Below are 22,085 nucleotides of genomic sequence, written 5' to 3' on the forward strand. Positions count from 1 at the left end.
ACTTCTGAACCAGATTCCTGTTTTAATAATCATACATATTAGCAGGGGAGACAGTTGCATAAATTATATTACATTTGAGTTTTACCTGTCCCAAAAAACCCTCCAGACCTCTTAGCATGCTGAGCTTTACACAATAAGTCCATCTGAGTTTTTAAAAGGAGGTACTTCCTCCAGATTTCTTCGAAGCAAGATTATAAACTGATTTAAAGCGAATGGGGGGAAATACCCATAAAGACTTTTACTTGCCACAATCCATGGGTAATACAGCATGGAGGCAGTGGAAGCTTTTGCTGAAGCTAGAGAAACCCATCCCCCCTTCAAGCCATGACATCTTTGGTATTAAGAGCTCAGTTGCTGTGGCAACCAGATTCTTTTTGGAAAGCCACAACAACTAACTGCCTAAAAGTAACGTGGGAAACTGGAATTTTGAAAGCCTTGTGAAAAATGGGCCTCAAAAGAAAATTAGGATTAACATTTTGGAAGCATGTGAATCTCAGAATCAGGACTGGACAGGACCTTTAGGCCATGAAATCCAGCTCCTTGCTCAGTGCAGGAACTTAGTTAAAGCACCTGCAACAGAAAACTGTTTGTTTATCCATTAAGTGCTCTGGCTCATTGGTTCCACTGTCAAAGTGTCCTTTCTGTGAAGTTTTCTGGAAGTTATTCATTTATATTTCAAATTGTAGACCACCCAATTTTAATGACTCTGGACAGCTTCACATATAACAAAAAATAGATTTTTCTGCCTTCTTGTAACTTTTTAGTCCCTAATCATCCTTAAACCCTTCTCCAAATCAGTTCCAGATTTTCAAACTAAACAGGGGTTTAGTTGCCAAATCACCAACTTCTATCAAACCACACTTGACGTGGCTTAAAATGTCATTTATTTTTTCGGAATCTTGCTGTGTTCTGCATTCAATTTAAAATCAACCACTGTTCCAAGATTTGTTCACAGTATACTCTTATACCAAGCCAGGCAGCCCAAACCTACACTTACAAAATTTGATTTCTGGTCCCTAAATGAGGAATTAGGACTTTGTGAAGAATGACAGTTTTCATCCTGTTAGCCTATTTATTCAAGCTATCAAGATGCTAAAATAAAAATCTGGAGGCCCAGGTCCAATTCCCCTATTAGCCAAAAAGCTCTCTGAAAGACTTTGGGTTAGTCACTCTCTCTTAGTCCAGTTGTCTTATAGGTTATTGTTATGGGGAAAAATATGGATACCATGTTCATAAATAGTAAAAAGAAAACTACAGTAGGTAGATAAAGATGTGTATCTTGGTAGAACGTTTACAGATGATTGGAAAATGGATGTCAATGTTTCAGGACAGACAAGTGCTGATAAAAAATAATGGTTTTTAGTGTGTTGTAAGAAATGAAAATCGCTGAAAGGAATAAAAATGTCTTTGCTTTAGAGGGTGCTGCTGTATACTTTGTGATAGTGTTGTTACAGTGATGGATTATGAGGGCGTAGATATGGATTCTAATCTTTCCTTTGACTTCAGTGACTTTGGACCAATCATTCTCTCTCAGCCCAACCTATCTGGCAGAGTTGTTATATTGAGAAAAATAGGGAAAGGAAATATTGCCATTAGCTTCTGAATGAAAGATGGAATATAAATTTAAATTTAAAAATAAAAAGAAAGTGGCAGGTCAGGAGAAGCATAAAAGCAAGCTCAGTGCAGTAGGAATTGGTTAGTTAAGAAGTATGCAGTATGTAGCAAACAGTGTTACAATGTAGTAAAACAGAAGTATGCAGTATGTAGCAACAACCCTGTGAGGTAGATTGGGTTGAGAGAGAATGACCGGCCCAAAGTCACCCAGGTACAATATCAAGAATGAACTGATTCTGAATGAATATAGGTGGATTCTGATTGGATGTAAAATGGATGTATCAGTTTAAAACAATTATACTGAGATGGTTTCACCACACAGACGGAATAGAATGAAACTCAAACTGCAAAAGAGATATAAGAAGGTAGAATGAATAGATTTAGAAGAATTGGAGTTGATGAATTCTTCCAAAAGGTGGTTATTTGAAGAACAAAAGGCAATGTATGAATCAATGAAATAATGTACGGATGTGGTGGAATCAAAGATGGTTTGGTAGGATATAAATAGAGAGTTACAAAGAGTGGTATTAACATAAAGTAAATTTAGCAATATTTCCTTTTTGTTCTTTTTTTGTTTGTTTTGTATAACATCGTATAATAACGATGTAAAAAACATCATTTAACCTGAAAAGAAATATTAACCGATAAATATTTTACACATACACAAAGTACAATCCTAATATGAAATCCTGTTTAAATTTAGATTAGCTTTATTTATTTTAGATTTAAATTCCAGAATGAATCCTATTTCGAGGAAAAAGTGCATATATCAGCCATTTTAAATGTATGTCTGTAAACTTATTTCAGCATTATAATATTTGAATCTTTTTTTAAAAAATCCCATCTTTATTATTTCATATGCAAGATGAGAGTACATATTCCTGATTTTACCTAGTTTGGTAATGAATTATCTGTTTTAAAATAAACCAAACTCACAGAGCATCAGGGACCCTGCACATAATTCTTCTTCTTCCTTCTATTTTCCTCATAGCAACAACCCTGTGAGGTAGATTGGGTTGAGAGTGAGTGACAGGCCCAAAGTCACCCAGCTGGCTTTCATGCTTAAAGCAAGCCTGGACCACACAGTTTTCTAGTTAAAGTCAGAAGTTTAACCTCTACAACAATCTGGCTCTCAGTGTTACAGAAACTTTTCTAGATCTATAGAAGAGTTAATTAGAGATGAAAAATTGAAGCTGTCAATTGAGGCTGTCTTTAATGAGATACTATTCTTTGTTTGTGATATATTTCAGAGTATCTGAATTTCCTCTTAATTTCCTCTTAAATATGCAAAAATGGAAGGTCACTGAAAGCCAATAGCATAGTGGAAATGAGTTGTGGGGAGCAATTATTATTTAGGGTACTTTAAGATATCCAATATTTGAGGGGCTGCCACAGAGAGGAAGGGGTCAAGCTATTTTCTAAAGCACCTGTAGGCCAGACAAGGAATAATGGATGGAAACTGAACAAGGTGAGATTCAACCTGGAAATAAGGAGAAACTTTCTGACAGTGAGAACAATCAACCAATGGAATAGCTTGCCCTTGGAAGTTGTGGGAGCGCCATCACTTGAGACTTTCAAGAAGAGATTGGACTGCCATCTGTCAGAAATGGTGTAGGGTCTCCCACTTGGGCGGGGGGTTGGACTAGATGACCTACAAGTCCCTTCCAACTCTGATTATCTTTTAACTGTTAACTATACACTTAAACCGGTATCTGTTAGTTCTGTACAAATATTTACTGCAAGGGAAAAAAAGCTTCTGTGACTGTACACAGAATAGGATTATAACTTTCCAAATCTAATAATTACACTGATACTATACATTGTATTGTATTCATAACTTCTTTGCATACAGCTAACTAAAAAAAAGGGAAATCTGCTATTCAACTGCTTCATTCACTGTTACTGATCTTTTAATATATTTTTTCACACAGCTTTGTAAGCATTTTGTACCATTTTATTAAAAATATATTTGCCACTTCTCAGTATTATTCAATAAAAATAATTTGGCTGCATACAGTATACTATCACAGAGAAGAATCATAGGATGTGCCAAGCTAATTTGCATGCTGAACTACAACACTTTGAAAATACAAATTGAAATGCAAGAGAGTTACAGCAAAGTCTTACTGTGTAGGATGATGCAAAGCTTTCTCATTTATGAAGGAAATTACAAGGGCAACCAAATTCCAGTTATCTATAGTTTACAGGGGGGAAACTGGTAAAAGGGGAAACATTCTTGCAATTTTCCATCTCAATAAAAAGACTGCATCCTATTCAACCTTCACTGGATACTCTATGCCCGTTCTAGATCTACCAAGCAAGTTGTGATCTTTCCAGAATCAGGAAGCATTAGTAAAAAGGGCTTCCTATTTCATAGAATATTAACTTGTATGAAAAACAACACAGCAAGCATATTCTACATAAACATATATATGTATATAAGTCTGATTTGCTACCCAACAGTAGGCTGCTCTAATATCATGGCACATATTCAACATCAGTATCTGAGCTGAATTTTTAAAATATATTATGACTCACGGATGTGAAAATATTTTCAGTTGCTTTTTAAAAGATTTTAAATAAGTTTGAGGCAAGCTCATACAGCCAAAAACACTATTCTCAGAAATATTGAAATCTTCTGGAGAATTTTTCTTTTGGAATGTATACAAAATCTCATGTTACATTTGAAAGAAAGCTTTATATTCTCTAATATCTGTAATATTTTATACTTCTAAATACAGCAATAAGCTTAAACTAGTTCATATTTTCACATATCATTATCTGTATGAAAAATAAAAGGTAAACTGCAGGTGCCTATATATTTCTTCCCATGAATAAAATGGCATAAGGAAAGAGTCAAGTCCATCTCAGCTCCAGATTTACTTTCTAATCAAATTAGCAACCCCACCTGAAATTGCAGTTAATACAACGAACAAACAAAACCACCTTCCAAAACTTAGGAGGTCATCATATGACTTGCTTTATATCCAGGAAAACTTGGTTAAATTTGTATTTAACAGGGGTATAGAATAGAATGACAGAGTTGGAAGGTCTTCTAGTCCAACCCCGCTTAGGCAGGAAACCCTACACCACTTCAGATAAATGGTTATCCAATCTCTTCTTAAAAACTTCCTGTGTTCCTGCATTCATAACTTCTGGAGGCAAGTTGTTCCAAGTTGATTAACTGTTCTGTCAGGAAATTTCTCCTCAGATCTATGTTGCTTCTCTCCTCGATTAGTTTCTCCCCATTGCTTCTTGTCCTGCCCTCAGGTGCTTTGGAGCATAGCTTGACTTCTTTGTGGCAGCCCCTGAGATATTGGAAAACTTCTATCATGTCACCCCTAGTCCTTCTTTTCATCAGATTAGACATACACAGTTCCAACAACCATCCTTCCTATGTTGTAACCTCCAGTCCCCTAATCATCTTTGTTGCTTTTCTCTGCACTCTTTCTAGAGTCTCAACGTTTTTTTTTACACTGTGGTGACCAAAACTAGATGCAGTGTGGCCTTACCAAGGCATTATAAAGTGTATTAACACTTCATGTGATCTTGATTCTATCCCTGTTTATGCAGCCTAGAACTGTCTTGACTTTTTTTGGCAGCTCCAGCCCACTGCTGGCTCATATTTAAATTATTGTCCACTAGGACTCCAAGATCCCTCTCAGTTATTACTATTGAGCAAGGTTCCACATATACTTTACCTGTGCATTTTGTTTTTCTTGCCTAAATGTAGAAGCTTGCTTTTTCACCATTAAATTTCATTTTGTTAGATAGCACCCAATGTTCAAGTCTGTCAAGATCCTTCTGTATCTTAAGTCTATCTTCTGTAGTGTTGGCTATTCCTGCTAGTGTCATCTGCAAATTTGATGAGTTCCCCATCTATCCCCTCATCTAAATCATTGATGAAGATGTTGAAGAGTACTGGACCTAAAAAAGAGCATTGGGTACCCCACTGCATACTTCCCTACATGTAGATGCAGTATCAAGAAATAGGGTTAGAATTAAGGTTAACCCTGACCCTAACCCTAACCATCACAACTGTATACAGTCAACAAGCAAAATGTAATTCAATGCTTTTAAAAATTGCCTCCAATCTGTAAAATAATATTGCAATACTGAATGAGATTTTGTTATGTCATAAATCTAGACAGACTTGTTTCAGATGGTTGGCAATTTGGGAATGACTCAGAAAGGGAGCAGCACTAACCCAGCTTGTATTACAAAGATGTATTATGATTATGCTGTACTTTCCTCCCCCTCTTTTCTAATTCCTGTGTTTCCACTTACCAAATGTTGATGAGTTAGCATTCACTTAACAAGAACTACTATTTAAAAAGATAACCAAAGAAACCACTCAAGTGACCTCTGGAACAAGCCAGTTTGTTGTTGTTAGTTGCAAAGTCTTGTCTGACCCATCGCGACTCCATGGGCAACATTTCTCAAGGCCTTCCTATCCTCTACCATCCCCTGGAGTCATACCAACTGCTTCAGTGATTCCATCCAGCTACCTCATTCTCTGCCGTCCCCTTCTTCTATTGCCTTCAGTGGTTCCCAGCATTAGGCTCTTCTCCAGTGAGTCCTTCCTTTTCATTAGGTTGCCAAAGTATTTGAGTTTCATCTTTAAGATCTGGCCTGCTAAAGAGTAGTCAGGGTTGATCTCCTCTAGGACTGGCCAGTTGGATCGCCTTGCAATCCAAGGGACTTACAAGAGTCTTCTCCAGCACCATAGTTCAAAGGCCTAAATTCTTTGGCGTTCAGCCTTCCTTATGGTTCAACTTTCACAGCCATACACTGCAACTGGGAAAACCATAGCCTTGACTATATGACTTTTGTTGCAGAGTGATGTCTCTGCTTTTTAGTATGCTGTCTAGATTTGCCATAGCTTTCCTGGAGCCAGTTTACAAGCATTCAAATAAATAATACCCCGCCCAGCGCAAAACAATTTCACTTCACCAAATGGTTTCTATATTATCATCAGAAAGTAACAAAACGGAATTGTATTTGAACACCAGATATATTTCCAGCTGTGCATTATTACGGGAAATATTGAAGTTGAACTGGTGATTTTAAATATGCAGGATAGTGTCCACAAGATAAAATTTTAAAATCTGTCTAGACATTGCCCTGCATTAGAAGTCTTTACCAGATCAATAAAATACAGTATTAACACCCTTGAAAGTCTTTTAAAATAACAGAATTTACTCCATTAGCACTAAAACTATAAGGTAGAACAGAAGATATAAAAATGATCATTTTAATGCACTTTGAAATATACTATGTACTGTACACTATTTACCTATCATTATAACAGACACACTTAAAAGCTGCTTTATATATGATTAAGTGTCTACAGTATATGGGCATAATTACTTTATTTAGCAGAGGATTTTATTTTTGAAGTTTATTTCACACATCAAGGTAAACATGTACAGTATTTCCCAATATATCATTGAACAATGATATATGAACTGTACCATAAGATATAATATTCAACAGATTGAATAGTACATATTTCCAGTCAGAGCTTCTAAATACATTGTAATCTTTTCACTAGTTAAACTAGAGGAGAATATTTGTGGCTCAAGGTTGAAATGAAGGGGCCTCTGATGCCCTCTGAGCTTGGTTGTTTTCTTGTAAATATTTCATTACCCAACCTAGGTAACATCATCAATGCTAGTAGGAAATGGGATTTGCTTTCATTCTAGTGGCTTGCCTGTCAGTGTTGTTGGGAATGGTTTATTTTATATATTTCGTATTTCATATATTTTATTCCCTTTTTGGCATGTTGATTGTCTCTTTTGAATGGTACATAGATGTTGTTTATGTCTATGTGTCTGTTGATGGCTGATTTGTCAGAGAGCTAGGATTCCAGGAATTCTCTAGCATTTTTAAACTTGGTCTAGGATGGTTCCCAGTTAAAACTATGGTTAAGTCTGTCCATGTTGTGAAATTATGGAGTTTTCATCATGTCTTTTGACTGCTAGTTGGTTTTCATGGATTTGCTCTGCTGGTCTTCTACCTGTTTCTTCTCCATAGCGGCTGTTGCAGTCTTTACATTATATGTTGTAGGTTGACTAATCTTTTTTCTTCTGGTCTGCTGAGTCTTTTGGTTTACTTAAAATATTTTGAAGGGCTTTATTTGGTTTGTATGCTGATGCATATGGTTTTAATTGTTGGTTGGTGGTTTCTGATATGTTTTTAATGCATGGCAACATTACCTTTTCCATAGCTTGATTTGTTGTTCTACATTGGGTTGAGTACTCAGGCATTTTTTTTGATGAAGTTGCGTAGGTATCAGTTTTGTTGGAAGATGTTGTGCATATGTCTGTTTCCTTTTTCTGATGTCCCAAGTTGCTGCAGTATATTTGCGCTCATCTAAATAATATTCTTGTTTATTTTAAAGAAACAATAAACAATCCAAAAAGAGAACAAAAAGACACCCAAATAAGCAGAGATTAGCTCTCCAAGACTTGTATGTACTGTAAAGCAACTGAAAGTCCACTCTTAATTTCAGTGGTAACTCAACAGGAGAAGACATGCTCATCAGAATAAAACTAGTCACATCAAAGTATCTTATGTTACAATAAGTAATTATCTCACAATAAATTAGCTTTTGGAAAAGGGAACAAGTTTTGATCTTATAAAATTAAAACAGACTTCATACATTCAAGAAAACTACGATCATCTAAAAAATTGTTAGTGCTGAGAGAAATTATAATTTGGAATATGCACATGATTTCTTCATGTTTATTTAATTATCAAGTGTACAGTACTAGAAAAATATTTTTCTGAAAAACATACAATTTGTAAATAAAACCCATATTTCTGTGAAATGTCTTTAGAATGCTAAAGCATTATTGGGCATTCATTGAAAAGGTTCAAAGAAAGAAGAAAAACATTTGATTGGAGATTAATCCAATTTACTTATTTTGTTTGTGCCACATTTTTAACTTCAATAATATTTAAAGGTTAAATTATTTGATATTAATGGAACATCTATCATGGTTCTATTTTACTGGAAAAGAATTTCGGTCACCTAATCTCCACCCCAATTCCCTAGCCACCAATTCTCCCCAATCTTCTCACAAAATTGCTGATAGTTGTGGGATCCTTTAGAACAGAATAGTGTAAGATAAACAGTTTTGGTAAGAGGAAAATTTAGTGCTTCAACTTAAGTGAACAAACATGCTTTGTACTAAGACAAAGCAACTATTTGATATAACACATTATTTGGGTTGGCTAAAAAGGAATAAACTGAACACCAAAAATCTCACTTTGATGCACAGCTTCTACTTTCAGTAAATTAAATTCAACTGATTCAGTAGCAACTATTCTACAAATATCAACTGTCCTGTATTTCTCCAGCTATAAAAATGGATGAGGGGAGAGATGGGGAATTTCTATGCATAAAAAATATTGCATACCTCTAATTACATTCTCACAGACAAAATCAATGATAGTACGATTAACAAAAATAAACTAAAAAACCAAGAATGATTCCTGATGTATTACCACATTAGCTAACATTTTTATTTTCCCTTTTTAATCCAAGCATTCTCTCCATTGGAAGCATTGCCTTCCAAATAATCTGGCTTAAAACCAAATGGCCAGTTTTAATTTTCTAAACTATGGCAGCAATGCATGTGGCATTTCAGCTGCAGGGAAATAAGTTAACACCATTTTTAAGAAGGGTATTGCTAAATAGTTTATTCTGCTTGGCATAGCAAGTTAAATCCTTTGGGGAAATAAAGCAACCATTGAAGCTCCTACACTGTCTTTGGAGACACCATGTTCACATTTTCAGACAAAAGTCATTAGCCAAAATGTTGAGTAATTCCATTAGTAAGAATTATTGGACATGATAGGGACTTTCCAGTTACTATGTAGTTTGAATGAGTAACATATGGCTCTGCGAGTAAGTCTTCCTGAATAGTTTTTGAAGACTCTTAAAATCACATACTTAACTATAACTTTCCTTTGAGTCATCTGTCCAGTTCCAGACTGCTCTAATTTTGTTCACATAGTAGACAAAAGATTTTTTGGGTAAAAAAACCATCTGTCAAGAACACAAAAGCTTGGGAGGGGAAAATTGGATGAGGCTGGAACTCTGTTATCCTTCAGCTTTCTCAAAAAAGATATCACCTGAGATAACAGGAACACGTAACAGAATCTCAGCACAGTTATGTACATAGTCACAAATTTTTACAAGTAGCCCTCACTTAACAATAATAATTGTGACCAGAATATCCATCACTAAGCAATGCAGTATAAAGCAGTAAATCACATGAGCCTGCTACTTAACAGTGGCTGTTCCAGTAGTCCTCCAGTTACCATCATTAAGAAAGGACTGGGAAGGTAATTAAATGAGGACGTCATGCGATTGTAACTTCTGATCGCTTGCTGGCTTCCCCACTGACTTTGCTTGTAAGACACGGGCAGGGGAAATTGCAAATCATGATCACATGACTATGATCCTCAGAAGATTACAATCATGTGACCATGGGAGTGCTGCAATGGCCACTTTAAGAATTGGTCATAAATACCACTAGTTCGGTGCTATCACAAGTTCAAACTGAATGAATGGTTCTTAAGAGGACCGCCTGTATAAATATTTCCTCCCCAAATCCTATATATGTAATGACCCAAAATAAATTAAAGCAACTGTAATAGGAATCACAGAATATATAAGGTATTTCAATTTACTCCACCAGGCACTAGATATGTATCTGAACACTCCAGCCACAACAATACTACACATATGCTTCTACTTTCTGATAAATGCTCCCACTGTATTACCGGTAACTGTTTTTCTTCAAGTAACTGCTTTATTCAGGAGGCGGCAAGTGTGGCTTTCCTTCCTTTAGTAGTTCCCTAAATGTGAAACTATGCACTAGAGGCTGATTCTTTTCTTCAGAATGAATACCACTTAAGAAATCAAGTCTTTATTATAAACATATATATCAAGGTTAAAAAAGCTAGAAGAAAATTGTAGTGCACCAAAAGAGAAAGGAGACAAGATGAATACTTGCTTCTGGGAAGACTATTCAATTGCTTCTTTAGCCTAGGATCTCACTTATCACACAAAGAGATTGAGATCAAGACAGAAAAAATAAAACAAAGCCACAAGAACCCAGATCATTGGCTGTAAAATACAGTAACATCCAACTTGAGTCTAGTTTCATTGATCCTAATGGGTAGTATAAAAACCCCATCTCTGTTGGACAATTTTTAAGGAATGGTGCTTCTTTTCTTACCTGGCTTTCAGCTAGTTTACAGGGAAGAGAAGCTCCTACTCTTCATACCAGAGACAAAAGACAAAATAAAGATTATGCCTTTCTGTTTAAAAAGAAAACTCTCAAACTGAAAGGGGAACTGTCATTCCTAGTTGGTTCCTTAGCATTTGATTTTCTTCAGCATCAATTGCCTTGATATACAACCAGGATTAAATACCCAGCCAGTTTTTGCTTGATTGTTTGTGTTTGAACCTCTAGGGATGAAATTTCCCCCATTCACTACAACAATTTTACTTTCCTTGATTTCTTGAGTGTTTCCTCAATAATTGCAATCATTATTGTTTATGTTCACTTTTTCGATGACACAGAATGGCCATCAGAGGAGATTTTCCTGAGTCTGCTTTTAAAGAAAAGAATGTGAGACATCAAAGCTGGATAATATATAACTTAGATAGTTGGGGTCAAAATAACTGGAAATTCTGAACATTGAAGTGTAATCATCAAGGCTCCAGGACAGAGACAGTTGTCTAACAGAAAAGGTAACTGAGAAAGTATATTAATTATATCTATGGTTGACTCATGCAATTAACTGATATTTACAGACAAAGATAAAAATGAAAATGTGAAATTTTTCACAAATGTGAAAATTTCTGGTGTAAGAATACTAGTAGTCGCTATAATAATTGTTATTTTTTTATAATTATATATAATATGTAAAGTTCACTTCCATTTTATATAACTGTAGTCCTGCCTCTGATCTTTCACATTTTAACTTTATTTGAAATCTAGAAATGGAAGTTAAGCCTAGTCAATTTTATGTTTATAACAACTTAGAAATCCATTGTCTTCCTTTTACATTATCCATTGTGCAAATTCTTAAAGTTTTATGTACTAACGATTTTTCTATGAATTAATAAAATAATATATGTTCTAATTTGAAAAGTATTATTCTATAATAGTGGTTTGTACAGCAATGGCCCCAACCTAAATCTACTGAAATAAAGATGGCATAAGATATTGTCATGTGATTAATGGCTCAAATTAAGTTCAATAAAATTTATGAACAAATTAACATAAGTGGATTAGAACCAATAGCTTTTCTGTATTGCAAATATATTGCAGAATGCAATTAGACATCACCACCTGGTGCTGTTGTTGTTGATTCCATTCTACAATGCTTCAAGGTTAGCCTATGAAGCTGCAATGGTCTACATCTGGAATGCTGTATAAGGTTACTCTCCTTTCAGCAACAGCATCGCAAACAAGATAACCAAAATAGACCAAAATATTTAGTAATTCAGTCTTCAATTCATTTCTATAAAACCAGAGGAGGTGGTTGCAATTATCTTGGGGAAAACAGATATTTCCCACATTCATCGTTTTGTCATTCCTTTCCCCTTTTATTTTAGTTTGTATTTTATTGTATGATGCTGAAACTTAACATATCATAAAAAAGGAAATTTTTTTATTAAGACAAAGGTAAAAGTTTCCCCTGAACAGTCCTGTCCAAATTTAGGGGGCTGTGCTTATCTCCATTTCTTAGCCAAAGGAGCCAGCACTGTCCAAAGACATTTCTGTGGTCATGTGGTCAGCATGACTATTCGCAGAGGCACATGGAATGCTCTTACCTTCCCACTGAAATGGTATCTAGCTTGCATTTGCATGCTTTTGAATGGCAGGAGCAAGTGACAGTAGCTCACCCCATCACATAGTGCTCAGGTCTTGAACTTGGGCAGACAGCTTTCCAGCTGACAAGTTCAGTATTTTTAACCGAGCCATTGTACTCCCCCTTGTTACTAACTGATGACAACTAAGAGTGGACAGAATCAGTTTCATATTTAAGAGTATTAGTAGTCCAGTTACTCCATATCCTTGTCTAATTTATCATTGACAAAGTTGCTCTTTATGGACACAACAAAGTGAGATGCTACCATGACCTCCTAGAAAAAAGCTGGGTTATAAATCTAACAAAATTTATTCGGTAAAATGAGTCATGCTGGACAAATTCTCCTGCAAAACTCACAGATGAGATTGCTGAACAATAGTGCCACTGATTCTCCTGCCAGATACCCCTCTGAAGTAGTACTACTTACAAGAATACTTTCCAACTGTCTACCTAAACTTATCAGGAGAAGCACTACTACCGGTATATCCAGAAATAGGCTTCATCTCCTGTGTTGTTTACTGTTCAAGAGGAATCCTATCTTGACTGGACTGACACTGTGTTAATTTATCCAAGGAGTTATTAATCGCAAAAGTCACTGCATTCAGGCTTTGTATATATTTCCACTGTGAATGCAGCATTAGCTGAAAAAGAGCTGGATGTATAGCTAACATATTAATGCAACAACTGAACCATAACATTCTGAAAATCTTTTTTTATATACTTGTCAGAAGATAATAAATTGTGAAGCATCTCAAAAAGATTAAGACAATAAGCTGTAACCTATCATCTGAATATGTTTGGTCAAATAAGACTAGAAATGTCAGAAAAATTATTGTAATTCTAGTCACATTAATTAAATAATAGGATAGGATACCATTCTCTATTGTATCAAATGCTGCTAAGAGATCCAGCAATAAAAAAAATCAAGGTGTCTGGTTTCCAAGAGATGAAATCCATTTAAAAAGAATAAAACAAAGTCCATCTTCCAAGACAATTTCTTTTATTTAAGAAAGCATCAAATTGAAACACGAAAGCATCAAATTGAAACACGAAGCCAAAAGAACTTCTCCCTTCTTGTGCGTCTTCTTTCCATTTTTAAAGTTCCGTTTTCAGTTCTTCTAAGAGTGATACCATTTTAAAAACGTTTAAACAACCACCCAGTTAATTTTAGTCATCTAGATGCAAAACCCAAAAATCACCAAGTAATCCAAATAATCCAAGGCTGTTTCTACTTGCTTCTTTTTTCCACTTTCTCTTCCTGGGGTTCTATTATTTTGTTACCAAGTTTCCATTAAAATGTATCTTTGAGGAATCTTGTTAAAATTTCACTGTAAGTTCCTTTTAATTACAGTTCCATTGCTTAATTCCAGGCAGTCTCCTCCATTTTTCCAGATCCTGCCCTTCTATTCTTTTTTTTTCTCCTTTCCAGCTTTTAAAAACTTTTAAATGTCCAGAAATCTTTATTTATCCCTTTGACTTTTATTTTCAGCTTAGATGCCTATTAATGTCAAAGTGGATTTTTTTTTCAGTTTCTTGCTTAAGTCTCTTGGCTGTCAGTATAAGGAAGGGAAGAAAAAAAAAACCTAATCCTTTCCCTTCTCTCTCTCCTTCGCAGCTTCAAAATCTTCTTTGGGAACAATGTTGTTAAGTTTAAATTCCAGGGTACCTTATTTGTTGCTTTTGCTGTTTGACCCAGTCAACCAAATCTTTCTCTTCTTATCTTCCTCCTGCACATTCTTTTCCAGTTGAGTTCTTCTTTGTGGTGGCCATTTCTGACCACCGCTACAACCGCCTTCGGGAAAGGGAATAATGGCCAGTTGGGGAGGAGAGATGCGGCTCTCCTCAACCCTGTGTGCAGTCTCACCCCTCTTCATCACCTCTACGGGGTGGCTTAGCCCCGAAACCAGCTGGCTCGGGGCGCTCCAGCAGTGAGCACGGATCGAAGCCTTGGACAGACGAGGTTTCGGTCTGTCGCCGAAGAAGCTCAAACCGGAAGACCTACATTTCACTGTAACTTCTGTTTACATATACTTGACAGCTAAGGCCCATTTTATTCATAATTAAGTTCCATAAAGGTGTAATGTACACACTCTGTGATTTTAATGTCATTATCCTTAACTGCCATGAAGGTTCTAGCTGAGTTATTAATCATGGTCCTATTTTGACTTTGGTGTCAGTTCTCCATGTACAAGAACACCATGTAGTACAATATTTAATCTCTTAATATAAATGTTCTAACCAAAAAATACCAGAAATTATTTAATAACTACAAATGAATCTTATTCCAAACAAATGTTATAGGTACCAAAAAACCTATTACATTTTTTATTTTGTTTCTTTAAAAGCAGTTTCAATCATTTTCTATTTCTTAACATAGGTTAATTTAATATACAGATTTTCAAAATTCATTCCTCCAAAAGAAATTACTGGCATTTTAATTATCACAGAAAAAAGCAAGCAACAGCATTTGTTTTAGTGTGTATAAACAAAAATATCCTTGGGCTCAGTTCTAAATTTAAAAATAAGGCTGATATGAAAGAATCCTGGAATCTGAATATTCTGTTGGTTTTGCTATCAATCCACATGCCCAGTAATGTAACCTTTGACTCTTCTGGCTATGAATTATGGCTGTGCTGGTTGTGAATTCTAACACTTCCGAAAAGCACAAAGCTGGGAAAGGCAATTTAGACTTTCTAATATAAATACATTATTACCTAGGCCTCAACAATTGCTTTTAGCCTATACATCAAGTAAGGAAAATTAACAGCTAAATCAGGATGAATCATCTCTACATACCTTTAAAGCACATTTCCGTCCTGTCACTTTGTGAAAACATTCCAATACTTTTCCATTAATACCAAGGCCCAAAACCCGTTTAGAGATTTTATAGTCATCTGTAACTGCATGTTTCTTTATTTCCCCTTTGACAGCAGCAGCCAGGCTAGGCAGAAGTCTTGTATTGCTTTTGCTATCATCTTGAATCTCTGATGAGGATGCTTCTTGATTCTCACTTTGTTCCATAGCAGGTAGAAGCTCAAAAATTTAAAAAACTTCTGCCACAATCTTCAAAAAGACTCTTCCATTAGGTTGTTGAAGCAAGCATTTCAAATAGACTAGATCCATTTCCTATGATTTCACAGAATATCCTCCTTTAAAAAAGAAATATTAAGTGTAAGGTACAGATAGGACTATTTACTACACCTTTTTCTTGGTTTTGTGCTATGGCACAGAATTTATAGCAAGGAACACAATTCACTCAATAATCTTGTGATATACCAGGAATGAAGCATTATGATTTACTGATCACTATCATATTGTCATAGGAAAAGGTGCCTCTAGAAGACATAAACATAAGCAATTTAATACGTTCAGCGCTGACAAAATATTGTGTTCCATGTAAGAAACTGGGTTGTTATGGACTTTAGGTTTGAAGACAAAAAGGTGCTTTGGAGCCTGGAAGTTGCATGAACTTAACGCCTATCTGCACTCTTTAAAGCAGCTACATCTTTTCTCAGGATTCAGTTAATGTCCTCTGCTGGTGTTGTGCGATCCCAAGAAAGCACACATTTGGTTTAATAAGGAATAAATAGGGACTACATTCATGTCTCCATGGACTCAGAAGCATCTTCTTGCTTTCAAGCCAAAGAGCTTGTTGCATAGTTATAGTAAGAAATGCTGTAACAAAGAATTTCTGAGATTGTGCACTTGATAGAAAGAAAATGACAGTCCTAGATTGAAAACTAAACAAAAGCACTGATCACTTAAAATCATCTTTTCTTATTTTTTGAAATAAAAATACAACTTTAACATTTGTAAGAAGGTTCATTTAAACAATATTCAATTCAGCTAACTAGGAATAATTATGTAGGTCTACACTAACAACTAGTAAATCATCCCCATAAGCAAAGCCCTCACAAATGAAATTGCTTCCAGTGTTTGCAAGAACTAAATTAATGAAATAAATCACTGTATTTAACATCTTGTATAATAGGTATTTTTTTAAGCTGCTCTGAGTAACTAGCAAATAAAGATGAGGTGTATATAATTCTGATCACTTGGATGCATATGATTAGCAAACTGGTAATTTTTCATCAAAACAAAATTAAATTTGGTAACAATACAATGAGGCTCCATTCCAATCAGTGTGATTCTAAATTAAAAATCCTAGCAAATAAAATTTTAAGACGGTCCTGCTCAATTCCCCACATTAGTGCTAAATGCAGCTCAAAATTACCTCCAATAATGTTGAAAAGGCCTCATGTGAATTACAAGTAATAAAAAACCACAGTAAAGGCAAAAGACTTACAGTACCACAATTCACCCCTCCCCCAATCCTTCTTTGACCCATATCTTTCTTTTTAATTTGACAAGTTGTGCTACCTGTACAACTAAATTGCAGGGCTGTATCTTGATAATACAGGTTGTTCTTGACTTACAATACAATTGGGACAGGAATTTCCATGGCTAAACAATGCAATCTCTAAAAGTGACTTGCATCCCAATTTTATGTCTCTTGCCACAGTCACTAAGCAAATTCAGCTTTCCCCATTGCCTTTGCTTTCCGGGAAGCTCTCAAATGGTGATCATGTGGTCCTGGGAACACTGCAACCATTGTAAATACATGTTGGGAAGAGCCCAACTTTTGATCATGTGACTATGGTGATACCATGACAGTCAAAGTGCAGGATCAACTGAAAGTCACTTTTTAAACAAATGATCATAAGTTGAGGACTGACTGTATTTGCTAAGACATTTTGAGACTCCCTTTCAGCCATGAGTTTGCTTACTCATATTTGCCATGAACCCAACATGTGATTTCATGGTCAGAACAAGCTTTTGAAAAAAAAAAGAAGTTACCGTTTATATATTAAAGGTACTCATGAATTTTTTAAATCCCAAAAACAAAAGCCTACTACCTGGGTTGGCAAAACAACCAATAGTGTATTTTTCAAAGAAAAATACTTTAAAACAAAAACAGCAGTTGCTTCCTCATCTGAGGCAGAATATCTTCCCTTTAAGAAAGACACCCAACGAGTCAATCTACTTGCTCTTCTACAGGACTTGTGACCCCATTCCTTGTGCAAGCAAATGAGTAGGAGGAAATTTACAGCTAACATTTGCCTCACTTGGACCATCGTCTCTCTTAACAGGAATGCAGAAAATGAGGGGTGGTTTTTTCCCCCCTCAAGGCCATTTTCCTATGAAGGGCACTTGATCGAGTCTTCTCTTCAGAGCAACTCTTGGTTAAAGCCGGTTTAACTCTGACTGGCAAAGAGGTGAATTATTCCAGGAGAGGCTGCCCCGCTTTAAGGTTGGCTAGAGGCGAACACAACCCCCTCTCACAACCCAGAACGACCCTTCCATTCGTGTCCTTCCTCTGGGCAGCAACGTTTGAAGGTGGGGGGGGGGGTGTAAGAAAACCCCGCGACAGAACCGCGGAGGCTTAAACTAAGGACCAGAAGGAGGTTACCTTCGTTGCGCGCATGCTCCTCACAGGTGGTCACTCGGCCGCTGCTCCCTCAAACCTGTAGCTAGCCAAGCAGTTGGGGGTGCGGGGAGGGAGAAATTGGCGGCCATGGGAAGCCTCGCCCCCGCCAGGCCCAGCCGAAGCTCTTCGCCAACCGAGCAGGACAAGCTCAGGCAGCTGCTCATGTGACTCCCCGCCCCGGCCGGCCCAACCCGGTCCCGCCATAGACAATTGCCAACATGGAGGGCGGGGCATTGTAGGCGGGAGAGCACGTGCTCCGGGGCACCTGGCTACCCGGCGCGGGAGTTGCGTGGTACCCTTACACCGCGGCCAGCAGCGGGGTCGGATGCATCTCCGCCTGCCTCGTCCAGCTGTCCATTGACAATCTCGTATTGTCGTCCGGCGCTGGAAGGAGCTGGAAGAGGAAGGCGGGACGGGGTGGGGTGAGCAGCAGCCCTTAATGCTGTAGTTACAGATAACTATAGTGAAAGGCGAAATCTCGTAGACCTGGGATGGGTGTTAGCAGTGGGGTGACATTGGGTCGTCTATCTTTTGCGATGACGTCCAGGCCGAAATACTTTGGGGTCTCTGAAACGCCCCGGCCTTTTCGTGCTTATTGGTCTCTTTTTCCAAACAGCGAAGCTTGTGCTGAGAACAAAGGGAGTCGTGGGAGGGAAAGGCTGGGTCTAAAGTCTTTAGCCGGAGCCCCAGAAAGACTGGAGAACAAACGGAGAGTCTTTATTATAACACCTCATTGAGGCGTTCGACGGTAAAGAGCGGGTGTATCAGCTATTTTACAAGGAAACGAATCTGACCGTGGTGGTTCTGTAGATTCGGATTTCGGATATGCGGCCGTTTAGTCAACTACAATCTTGAGTCTGGTGTCAGGGCAACACCTACTGGTGGAAGGAAGGCTGGGCCGCCGAGACGGGGCTGCGGGAGCAATATTTCCACGGTGGTTTGGAAAAGGAAAGAAGGGAAGCGTGTTCAGCCTACGGTACTCTGCTAGACACGTGTGTCCCTGTCTTTTAATTGTAAAGACTCCACAAAAGAAGTTGATTTTTAAAGCCAGATGCGGAGACTCAAGTTCACTTGATCGGGTTTTTGTTTTCGTTTTGGTAAGCTGTATGGTGGATATGTTCGTGGGTTGAGGAATCCAAAGGTGTTTTTTTTCAAGAGGCAACTGGACTTTCTGTCTTTTCTTTGAAGACTTCACTTCTCATCTGAAGAGGCTTCTTGGATGAGAAGCGGAACGTCTTCAGAGAAAATCCAGAATGTCCACTTGCCTCTTGAAAAAGCACCTTTGGGACAACCATGACCTGGATCACTGAGAATCTGCATAGAATTTGGCTTGAGGAATGTGCATTTGAGAGTGCTCGGATGCTCTGCTTGTTCTAAAATGTTAAGCATGGCACTGATGACAGTTTCACTGTCAGAGTCATTATAAGCCTTGGTTCACCTGAACAGCCTTCCCTGCAGTAATACCTAGTAACACAATATTATTTATGAAATACACTTTTCTATCAATAGTAGAGAACATTAGCAGCTCAGGCTGAAATTGTGGGGTCCTTGGTGATTTTCTTGCAGATGTTTCATTACCAAACTAGGTAACTTCATCAGTGCTAGTAAAGAGTGGGGTTTGCTCTCAACTTATATTCTAATGGTATGCCCCTATCAGTGTTAGTGGGAGTGGTCTTGGTGGTTTGGTTAGGCTGTTTATTGCTACTTGTTTGGCTAACAATAACCTCTAATACTTTTCTATAACAGCAGTAGCTGGACTTTGGGCATGCTACATTGATAAATAAAAAGTCTGGCCAAGTTTGATGTGATTATACTGTGCTGTTTTAAACAATGAATTGTTAATTAATCTTAAAAGACTAGTTTTACATAATCCATTGGGTTTCCTTCATTGCACTTCCCATTTAATTCTTCCTGCTTATATAGCTTTCTGATTGCCCGATTTCCAAATTCACAAAAAACTACATATGAAGTGAGAGGTTTTTCCCTTGTGAACATATCATTGCCTGCCCTTGTTTCTTAAATTATGTAACTAACCGTATGCCAATTGCCAACCTTTATTTAGTTTTGATAGTTAATGAACATTAATGGCTATGTTGGAGAAGTACAGTTTTCACCACACCCATTGATGCTGAACAAATCCATATATGAGAGAGAGAGATACTAAAAGTGACATAGAAATAAGACCTCTACTTTTTTATGAACAAATCCAATTTGTGATTATAATTATACTGTATAAGTTCATATGTATAAACACTTGTGATTATAGAATTAGGACACTTAACTAGTAGTCCTAATTTCATTCCATTTATATAGTATGTTAATGTTGCTTAAAGTGCTAATGGCAGACATTAAGACACTATGCTAATGAGAACATTATAAAACCCCACTGAGCGTTCAGTTAAATGCCTTGGGAGTCAAACCAGAATTTTCGCATCCATAGTTACATGAGGTGAAATAGAATTTACAAACAATAATAAATCTATCCTGCACTATTTGAATATAACGATGAATGAAAAATGACCAATCGTGTAATAGTACATGGGAAAATTTTTGAAAGAGAGACAAAACAGCAAAGAGACACCACCAAGGGAATTCAGAAAGTCCTTGACTTACAACCACAATTGAGCCCAAAATTTCTGTTGCTAAATGAGATATTTGTTAAGTGGGTTTTGCCCCCACTTACAACCTTTTCTTGCCACCATTGTTTAGTGAATCACTGCAACTATTAAGTTAGCAACATAGTAGGTAAACAAATCTGGCTTTCCCATTGACTTTGCTCCTCAGAAGGTTGCAAAGTTCACATGACCCTGGGACACTGCAACCATTGTAAATATGGGTCAGTTGCTAAGCATTTGAATTTTAATCACATGATCAGTTGTAAGTTGTGAAAAACAGTCATAAGTCACTTTTTCCAGGGCTGTTGTAACTTCAAACAGTCACTAAATGAACAGTTGTAAGGCAAGGTCTACCTGTAGTCAAATGAAAAGGCAGCAAAACCTGAAACCTGGATAGGGGGTGGGGGCAAGAGGCTGAGAAGAGACCTTCCCTAGTTTCTCAGGCTGTAAAGGGGATGGTGGGGAGGGATTGCTCTTTCAAACTTGCAACATTCTATCAAAATAGCATTACAATAAAGTAGAATTAGCTCATCTGGTTGTGATTCCTATATGGTTTACCCCGAGAGGCCGATGAGGCCTTTTACTGACATGATTCTTGTTATGAGTAAGCTTTGTGTGAAAAGAAAGACTGCATTGTCTTATCAGTTCAGTAAAGCAAGAACTATCTAGATCAGCCAACCTTTTGGATCTCAGGGACCACCAAACTCATAAATTTAAATCCCACAGATCAGAGACCCTGGGGAAATCCCCCCAAAAAGTCTGCAGGAAAATTCCACACCCCGTTTTCCTACCGATCAATCATTCTTTATTTGGGATCACGGGATACCGTCTCCAGCTCCATTCTCAGGGGGAGAGAGAGAGAGAGATTTTTGGCTTCATGCAAGGAAAGCAGCAGAAGTCTTTCTCTTCCCCCAAACTCCACCAGAAATGAGTCTTTGTGAGACTTGTTGCGCAGGGTCCCAAAGACTCATTTGGGGAGAGAAAGAAAGCCTTTTGCTGCTTTCCTTGTGTACAGCCAAAAGCCAAAGAAGAAAGAAGTGGAAAGAAGCAGCCCGGTGGCCAGGCTGGGCGCGTGGGGCAAGTTTCCCCCCTCCGCCCTTTCCCCCTCCCCTCACTACCTCTTGTTCAACATTCAAGCAACACAAGCCTTGTGTTCCCACGGGCCATATGGGCGGTGCAGCCTTGTGTTCCCAAGCAGCCTGGATTAATTGCTTTGGGGGGTGCTTTTGGGGTGATATTTCTCTGCGGACCACCAAAATTTTCTCGCAGACCAGCAGTGGTCCCCAGCCCACTGGTTGGCAACCACTGATCTAGTGGAATTATCTGATTGAGACATGCCTGGTTGTAAACAGAAGAGATGTTACACTATTTCCTAAGTCAGTAATGTAATTCTGAAATGTAATAGTAAGCATATTTTGTATAAAAACTTTACATGATTTTCTTCTAAATAGTGCCCTGTAAACAAAAGT

General features: G+C 37.4%; 1 protein-coding gene across 4 annotated transcripts in view; it reads right to left on the reverse strand.

The window, feature by feature from the left end:
* Positions 1-18,180, reverse strand: part of MAPKAPK3 (MAPK activated protein kinase 3) — a 56,186-nt gene extending 38,006 nt beyond the window's left edge. For all 4 annotated transcript variants that reach the window (XM_026725304.2, XM_087924055.1, XM_087924057.1 and 1 more), the window contains exons 1-2: positions 17,984-18,180; positions 15,310-15,662 (exon numbers count right to left, since the gene is read on the reverse strand). In XM_026725304.2, the coding sequence (XP_026581089.1) occupies positions 15,310-15,534 (225 nt within the window). In that variant the 5' untranslated portion in view covers positions 15,535-15,662; positions 17,984-18,180. The remainder of the gene's footprint in view (positions 1-15,309; positions 15,663-17,983) is intronic.
* Positions 18,181-22,085: the final 3,905 nt, after the last annotated feature.

Source organism: Pseudonaja textilis, chromosome 2 (assembly GCF_049901715.1).
Source record: "Pseudonaja textilis isolate UNSWEBS1 chromosome 2, rPseTex1.2, whole genome shotgun sequence".
Lineage (NCBI taxonomy): Eukaryota > Metazoa > Chordata > Lepidosauria > Squamata > Elapidae > Pseudonaja > Pseudonaja textilis.